General features: G+C 35.0%; 1 protein-coding gene across 2 annotated transcripts; it reads right to left on the bottom strand.

Moving 5' to 3' along the window:
- Positions 1-1517: 1517 nt before the first annotated feature.
- Positions 1518-6525, bottom strand: LOC109211695 (kinesin-like protein KIN-8A). Of its 2 annotated transcripts, none has more exons than XM_019375260.1 (7): positions 5313-6525; positions 4368-4641; positions 4072-4122; positions 3888-3980; positions 3438-3803; positions 2330-3010; positions 1518-1849 (listed from the first exon to the last, which is right to left on the bottom strand). In XM_019375260.1, the coding sequence occupies exons 1-7, from the start codon at positions 6164-6166 to the stop codon at positions 1751-1753; spliced, it is 2418 nt and encodes an 805-aa protein (XP_019230805.1). In that variant the 5' UTR covers positions 6167-6525; the 3' UTR covers positions 1518-1750. The 2 variants fall into 2 exon arrangements, with proteins under 2 accessions (XP_019230805.1, XP_019230807.1); XM_019375262.1 differs by having other exon boundaries at positions 1518-1783; positions 5313-6524.
- Positions 6526-9272: the final 2747 nt, after the last annotated feature.

Below are 9272 nucleotides of genomic sequence, written 5' to 3' on the forward strand. Positions count from 1 at the left end.
GGCAGTTAGTTAGGGAATTCAAAAGGTAATTAAGGTAGTTAGTTGGAAATTCGAAAAGTAGTTAGAGTTAGTTAGAGTTGTTACAAGAGCTTCTCTGTACTCATTCATAGTTGAATTCTAGAGCTTCTCCTGAATCAACATTGCGATCCTCGAGTTAGTTAAACTCCTGCAATCGCGTAACACGGGTATGGATACTAGGTTGAAAAGGAAAAATGGGTCTGGACACTTAAAAGCTGCCACGTGTAAGCACGCACTAGCCCGTTAGATGTGAGGGCAGAAATATTAAAATTGATAACAACAGGGGTAGATAGTGAAGGATAGTATAACAGAGGGTACTAATAACTAATTTTCGATAGTACATGGACACATCTGGCCCTTTTCCGTTTTTTCTTTCTTTAACTGGTTATAGACAGGCTAAGTAAAAAAGGAAAAGAGGGGAGTTAAATTACCTGCAAGTTAGTTGGTAAGCACACTTCAGAAGCAATTGATGTGGACCATTGAATAATAGTAGGCAGCTTACCATTTGGGTCAGATCATCGCCAAAAAATCTGGAAATAGGTTCTCTTTTATTACATATACAAACTTATAGTAGTAATTTAAATTGATGCTATGTCTATTATAATATGATAAGAGTTGTCATCAACTTCAGTTATGGTCTGATTTTTCAGACAAACTTTTCCTCAACAGTTTATGTACTTCACTTCAAAAGCAAGATTGGTGTTCTGTCTTTTTTCTACGACAATACTCTTTCTTTTTTTTCGTATGGTAATACTACTGTGCAACAACAAACTTGTGTTTGGGCCATAATTATCTACTTCTGTCTCAGCATTATGGAAAGTTGTCGGGGCATTATCACTTTTAACCCGCACAAGAAACTATTTATATTTGGTAGTTGAAAACAGTATATAAAACTTGTATAATTTTTGTATATAACATACAAAATGTATATATACAAAAAAATATACAAATTTTATACATTTTTCGGCTATTATTTTTACAGCGGCTATACAGTGTCATTTTTCCAAAGTTGTCGTTGGCAAAAGAAATGGAGCTGAAATTCCTTTTTTTTCATTCACATCCAAATAGTTAACCATAGTTAATTAGGTGTTGCAAGCTTAAAATCTTCTGAGTCGTTTGTTTTGCATCCAAATCACAATTCACTCCTAGTTAAGATTTATAGACAGGGCCCTCTAAGAAAATTCTCCATTCAACAGCAACATCCATGTTCAATATATTCACAAATTCTTTTCTGGTTTTAGTCATAACTGCCAACCACCTCACTTGAAGTTAATTAACAAATAGACAAAATAGAATAAAGATATACTATTAAATTATTCCAACCACTAAAACAGTCAATAGTATGTTAGACTGTTAGGTTGATGGTGCCATTGTCAAGTTTATAAGACATCTGTCAAGAGTCAAAGACATGATCACCCTCTAATTTTCTTGAACTTGGAAAAACACACAATTCACTGAAAAATGAAAAAGACAAACTTGAGGCAAATGCACTTCAAGTATTTCATAAAAGACGAAACAATGAAATAATATTAATAGCATGACTTCAATAGCCCATGGAATCTGGAAGAAAAAGATAGAAAAAAGACATAAAAACAACTAGAGATATAATCGTTGTTAGATAGTTAGTCTTTTGTCTAATACAAGTGTCTGTTGTCTAATAGAAGTGAATGCCTCCTCCATTGCCTTGCTCCGCGTGAAAGATGTAGCTTGATTGGCCAAGTGATCTGCCTTCTTAGTGCTTTACATTCTGGCGAGCAAACCCTGGCTGGGTGGTGCAATTGAAGACATGTGGCCCAAACATGAACACAAACCAGAAACATGGATATGCAAGCTGCATCAGTTTGCAGAAGATAGAAACTCAAAGGTACACTTTAATGCATGATTATGATGTTGGTTCTTGTGCCAATAGAACATGCAGATTAACTACTAGTGCAAGAGAGACTAATGTTCTTTTAACAGTATTGCACTGAGACGGGATTAAATGGAGTGACATGGACAGTGAGGACACAGCCAACCACCTCACTTGCTTTGTATTGAGGGATAGTTGTATTACTGTTGTTGTAGTATGATGCTAGAGATTTTCAAGAAACATGTAACCTTTTCTTTAAGCTCAAAAGTTAAAGTCTGAATCGTTGTTCAGCTGTTTACTTACAAAAGTCTATATCTAACACACAACTACAGAGTTGATAAACTAATTAGGCCATGTGAAATGAATGTAGAAGATATGAAAATATACCTGAAGAAGCATGGATAACCAAAAACTCGTGAAATAGATGCCATGTGAAATGAATGTAGAAGATATCAAATGTACCTGGAGAAGCATGGATGGTGCAGCTGCTGTTTCGGTGTTAACATGGCTTCTGGTCTTTCTTCCATTTAAAGTGACAACTGATGGGCTGTTAGCTGTTGTTATATCCCAGAAGCTGCGCTTTTTAGCTGTGGGAGCTGGAGACTGAAAACGATGACTTGGACTCTTCATATCAACATCACGTGCTTCCTTAGGCCGCAAGCTTGCCCTTGTAACGATCCTTTTCACACCAATTTGTGCCCCTCCTGCTGGTTTTGCACTCTTACGTGACAGCTCACGGATTGTATCATCTTTCTGCTTTATCTCCAATGCGTGATCCTTTTTCAGTCTCTCAATTTCTGCCTCCAATCCCTTAACTGCCTTTTTAAGATCTCTAACCGACTCATCTGGACCTCTTCTCTTGGATTCTGGGGTAAAACAATTTCCACCAAAGAAAGAGGGTCTAGCTTTTCGTCTTTCATTTAGCTGAGCAGAAGATGGTGCTGGTGATAAGATAGAGGAAACTGTAGATGGGCTAGGGGAACAGTTTTCAGCCAAATTTTCCTTCTGGATTGTAATCAGTTTTTGCTGCTGGCGAGCCAAACGCATTCTCAATTCACGATTCTCTTTTTGCAGCTCAAGCAATAACTTGGCCTGATCAGTTCCACAATCAGGCACTTGCATTTCCTCATGCGCATCATAAGCCTGCACGTGTTAAACGGAGATATTAGGACAGTACTACATCCTTAAATACTGAAAATTATAGATGCTCTACAACTAATGTATTTGTCAACAGCATGTGTCATTGATGAATATATGGAGTATGAAATAACTTCCAGAAACACAATATTCGTTTAAAAAAAACTCATGATATTGCGTGAAGATAAGTAGCATTACACAGACTGTAATGTATAGTAAGCTGCAGAAAGTTAGTACGACTGCATAGGGCAGGAGATTTAGTGTCTGGTAACTTCTAAAATGATAAATTGCATAGAGGCAGTAAACATTGAATAATAAATCAATCAATCACACCTAAATTTTAAACCAAATGTTGCCATTAAAAGTACTTCACTTATGGTGAGAGCCAGGCTGCAAAACAATGTTGCAGAGTAGTAGTTTTGAATTCTCTAACCTTTGTTCGGATCTCTTTCGCTCGGTCAGCCCAGTGCAGTGTATTTTGGGTTTCACTAAATGAATGACTACTTGGGCTAATATTGGCAATCATCACAGTGTTACAAGCACCACCCAGTGAGTCCTTGAGTAGTTGAGTGAGCTTAGAATTCCGATAAGGAATGTGCTTTTTCCCCTCAACAAGGGCATTGATGCAGCTGCTCAGTGCGAGAAGTGACTTATTTATATTAGCACCTTCAAGTGATCTCAGAGTTCTCTGATCAGTAGCTAGAGCTCTTTCTGAACCAGCAAGGTCAATAAGTGACAGCTTTCCAACTCGGTTTACAATGTTATTTGAACTATCTTTGATACGGTATTCAACTGCAACCTGTGTGTTGAAAAAAAACATTCATTACAAGTCAAGAAATGGCGGTGGCACATGAATTAATTATATGCCAAAAATTGCAATGACCTGAAGAATAGCATGAGAGCGAGAGGACGTCTCATTGACCCGGGTGGGCTCTGTGGTTCTGTTTCGGTTTCCTTGTTGGAGCAATGCCATTACCTGTTCTCATAAAAGAAATACAGGTCAACAACTTTGATTCAGCAACTAATACTCTGCTATGACCATTCCAGAAGACAAGAATGATACTTACTTCATCTGTGGAGTATGCTCTATACTGAGTAAGCCCTGCTGCCACTATTCCCTGCATTACAAGCAGTGAGAAAATCTCATCATATTTTTGTCAATTTTCTTCTATATATGGCTTTGAACAGTCAACATTTTAAACGCATCTATCTGATTTCCTATTTCAGGTACTACTACTCTACAAGTATAAAAGGTGCACAACCAAAAGAAGCATATTGAGCAGTGTGCAGTTTATTCAGTAAAGAAACAAGGGGGAAACACTAATGTTTGTGAGGATGATCATTCTTTAGAATAAGCACGAACCTGTTTATCTTCTCTTAAGACCAGAGGCCTACCCGGGGACAGCAAATCTCTCACAGTTTCATTGTAGACCTCTAGATAGGAAAGATGAACCACATGATTCCCATCAAAGCTCCTCTGCCTTATCTTGCTAAAGAGATCCTTTATTGCTAATACCATTACCCCTGGGTTCTCAATGGTACCGAGCATTGTGTATGTCTTTCCAGCACCTGTGGCACCATAGCAAAACACCGAACCATTCCTTCCCTGCAAAACTGCTTCCACAAGCTCTGCTGTTCTGGAAGATACAAGATTCCAAGTGTTCAGTTCTATCTACATTTTATCGATGAAGAGGAGTAGACTTAAGAGTCTTAATCTGATAGCAAAAGATTGATCCCAAGAAAATAAAAGAAAAGAAATTAAATCTCGGAAATTCTGTCAAGCTTTTACAATTTTGATGATGTCTAATTTTTCACTATGTTCAATGAATTAATCCCTATGGCTCATTACCAAATCAATTAAGGTCTGATATATGAATAATCTATATTCATTCCGCTCTCTATTTAAGTCCATTATATTCCAATAGTTCAGTGTAAAAAGCCTTAATATGAGAGTACTTAGCCTACCAAAAGTTACAACTAGTAAAATCTGCTAGACAGCCAATGTACTCCTATTGCAAGAAAAAACTGCTTTTTGCTCGAGAAAGACTACAGAAAGTCATAAGCCTTAAACAAATGCCATCTCTAAAATGCTAGAAATGATACTGCCTACATAAGTGAGATGCCTTAAACAAACACCTAGAAAAGATACTAGAAATGACACAGCTGGCACAAACTATCAAGTTACTACGACTAAATTAATCATAGTACTGATAAATTTGACAATTGTTCAAATTTTTTCTTGATCAATGGATCATGGAATTAACAAAAAAAAAAAAAAAAAAAAGCTTGTTAAGATTTTCGAACTCACGTAGTGGAATAAACATCATGCTGAGTAGCTGTATCAGGAAAGGAAGCATCAAAAGTGAAATGGCGACCCCTGAGTCTCTTTAGCCTAAGGTAATCATTCAGATCAGTAGCAAACTCAGTGAGATAAACATCTCTTCCATCCACAATTTTCACACAACAACCTGCTCCAGCTTCTCTCTCCTTTCTTGACATTGGCCTTAGCCTTACAAATACAAGAATTCTACTACCACCACTATCATCACCACTACTCCCCTTGCTGCTGACTTTCTCAAAAATAGTATTCAACTCTTGTACATTCTCTCTAGTATTCCTTTTAGTTGCTTTAGGCTCTGTATGCGGTGGCATTGCTGAACTTCCCATTGAAAGCTTTCTTGCCACAGTACTCGCCGCATTCGCCCTTTTGGGGTAAGAAAACCCTACTATTCTATCACCTCCAGCCGCCACCGCGACATTCTCCTTCGAATCCTCCGCCACTGAAGGCGGCCGTGGCGCCACGTAAGTTCTGGTCACAGTTGAAGTATTATGCATAGAGTTCTCCCTCATCACATGACTAATAATGGGGTTTGAATTTTTTTGCTCTTTCTCAACATTTTTACCGGAGCTGAGTAGGTCTACACTAGGATGAGTCGAAAATCTTGACTCTTCAGGCTTGAAATATTGATTCTTGGTAGCAGCAGCGGCTTGTTTTTGCTGTTCATACAAAAGGGTAAGTGCTTTCATCTTCTCCTTCAAACCATGGTGTGGATTTCTCATATTTCTAGACATTTGGTAATCTTCGTGATCTGTTCTTGCTCTAATTCTTTGATCATTTTTTACCTGAGAGTCAGTAATCTGAGATCTTGTGGAAACTGGCATTTTATGAATCAAACCTTCCTATTCCAAACATGCCCTTACTGATTCTCAATAATTTACTAGCTAAAACTGTTTGGGTTGTAAAAAAGTTGAGATTTTTACTAAGAAACGTCAAGATTCTTGATGGAAAATTGAGGAATGGAAGCTAAAATTGGTTCTTGAGTAAACAGAAGAAATGAGGATTTGAGAGAGAGGGAAAGAAGAAGATTGTGTATGATTTTGGGGGGATAAACATAGGCCGTTGATTTGAGAGAAATTGACGGTTGACAGTAAAGCGAGGGAGTGAGTTTTGTGAAGAATGATAATAGCAAACCTTTTGTTACTACTCCCACTCCGGATTCTACTTTGAAAAGAAAATTAAGGAGAACATTGAGTATCTGCTCAAAGCAAAAGTTGGAGTGGCAATAATGTGGGCCAAATTTGAATATTTTTTAAAAATTATAATTTGTAACGGTCAAATAGTGTCAGATTGTGAAAGGTCCGTTATAGCGAGTATTGGGGTCCATCACGGGAAATCTTACCTTTATTTATTACTATATGATACCTATATTAAACAAATGAAAATCCTTTATTTATTATGATTTTATATGGTGAAAGCACAATTTTTATCAAGGGGATTTAAAAAATAAAAGAATAAATTCAACATCTAATATATTTATACATAAAAATTTAATCTATTTACACGGTGTAATTTTGGACTAAGGGGCTCCTTCTGCCCACCTATCTCTGCCCCGATATGTATGATACAATCAAACTTCTCAACAACAAAATTGTCTGTTTTGATATTTTTTGGCTTTTATAGTGGATGACTGTTATTCACATATAACAACATTTATCGTTTAAATAATTTTTGACTGTTATACAAAAATAATATTCAAAAATTAACTTTTTATTTTTTTAATGTTACATATAAAAGATGAAAAGATAAGTTTAATTTAATATCTCAAAATATTTCACTAATTAAGTATTAAAAAAATATGATATTATTTATAAATTTATAACTAGATGTACTAAAATTTAAATTCTAACGCACATATTTTAAAGCTAAGCTACTAGAAAATTAAATTCTATAAATATTGATGGAAAAAGTCTAAGAAAGATATGTGCGGATCATTAAATCTTATACATCAAGCAAGATAAAAACTTTGTCCAATGAAAAAGATTACGCGCCGATGCACGTAAAGTTCCTTTTGTGCAATTGTTGAAAATATACAAGCATATATTTTAATGGGCATAAATGAAATCTTTGGTTTATGGAAGTATATACTAATGTGATATATTTTTATTATAAGTGGTGCATTAAAATTTTAAAATATTTGGTCAAATTAATATCTTTGGGCTTATTATTGGTCATCCTAGAAATTCTACCTCGATGTTATAGAGGGATAATTTCACAAAGAGTGTACTGCTATAAAGATGGATGTTATATATTGTTATAGGTGAAAAGTTGTTATAAAGAGGTTAAATATAACATAAAAATCGATTTTAAAAATAACTTGAATTTTATAGTAAATAGTTATTATATGAGTATGATATTATAGAGAGATTTGAGTGTACTTATATTAGAGATGAAACTTTTACATTATAGTTCATCAAAGCACCCGAAGGAAAGCACAAATGCACAACGGTTCTGGATAACAATTAAATTAAAAAAAGAGCCTTTTTCGAATCTTAAATTTCATGAAGTACAAACTAGTTCACCTTTAGACAAACAATTCTTTTCGCTTTTTTATTTTTCTTGTTAACCTTAAAGTGCTTGTTACCAAAAAAAAAAAAAGGAATTTAACCTAAAGAGACTTGTGGAGACTGTATATACAACAAATCAAAAGGCATATTTTCCCGTGCATTTTCTGTTTCTGCGAGTGTGACAAAGTCTATGTGAGCCATGCATGACGGTAGTTATTTAAAAAAATATATTTTACATGAGAACCGCACTTCTATTTATAGCATAAGTTACTTGCCAACTAAACATGAGAAAATATTTTCAATGGAATATAATTTCATACCAAACAATCCTTTATCAAAATGGCTTATGATGATTTGAAGTGTCATGTTGCCCTTGATTAGGTTAGAGTAGAATTAGGTTTAAAAAAATTGAGTTGTTAAAAGGTAATAAAGTTTAAAGGACGTAGCATATTTCGTAAAACTAGTATTTATTATCTACTTGGTCGCAAAATCATAAAAAATGAATAGCAAGAGCATACTGTATATCAACAAGGTTTATGGATTATAACGAGCTCATCTTTGATATGTAGGCATGTAGGGACATGAGATCTAATATTTATTATCAAGTAGATATAAGGAATTAAATTTCTAGCTTAGATGATTCCATTCGTTTATATTTTATACTTAACTTTGATCACGCTTTTTTTTTCAAAATACAAATTGAGCGAATTCAATATAAAAAACGCTCAAAACATCTTCTTCAGTTTCAACCATTTACTTGTTCTATTTCAAGCATTCTTAAAAGGGTTCAAGTTCAAACGTCTCTCATTCTTTGCTTTCACTAAAGCCAAGAGAGTTGGTTGTGATAATTCAAACTGTTAAGAAATGTAGCTCAAAGTAACAATATAAAACAAGAAGATAAGTAGAATAAGAGAAGAAGAAATAACTTTTTTATTTCATCAAGTGTTCAAGTGTGTACAATGTGGTGTCAAAACCCTCTATTTATAGGATTATATAGAGGCATACAAAAGAATGTCATAAACATGACATTAAACATTTCAGATCATGGAGGAAGATCATGGGGAGGTTATGGAGGTGTGGGAGTTACAACTATAATGGTGAGAAGTAGTGGGAGTTATCTACATAATGGGGAAGAGTAGTTGGAGTAACTTCTTTAGGAGTTATATGACATCCACTACAAAAAATAATATTTCATAACACTCCCCCTTGGATATCTATAGATAATGTGCCTCGTTAAAACCTTACTAAGAAAAAAAACCCTGTGGGAAAAAATCTTAGTGAAGGAAAAAGAGTATACATATCTTGTAATACACATTATTTGCTGCCTCATTAAAAACCTTGCTAGAAAAACCCAGTGGGATAAAACCTTAGCTAAGGAAAAGAAGTACAACGCGTATTTGCTCCCCTCGATGAAACATCACTT

Source organism: Nicotiana attenuata, unplaced genomic scaffold (assembly GCF_001879085.1).
Source record: "Nicotiana attenuata strain UT unplaced genomic scaffold, NIATTr2, whole genome shotgun sequence".
NCBI lineage: Eukaryota > Viridiplantae > Streptophyta > Magnoliopsida > Solanales > Solanaceae > Nicotiana > Nicotiana attenuata.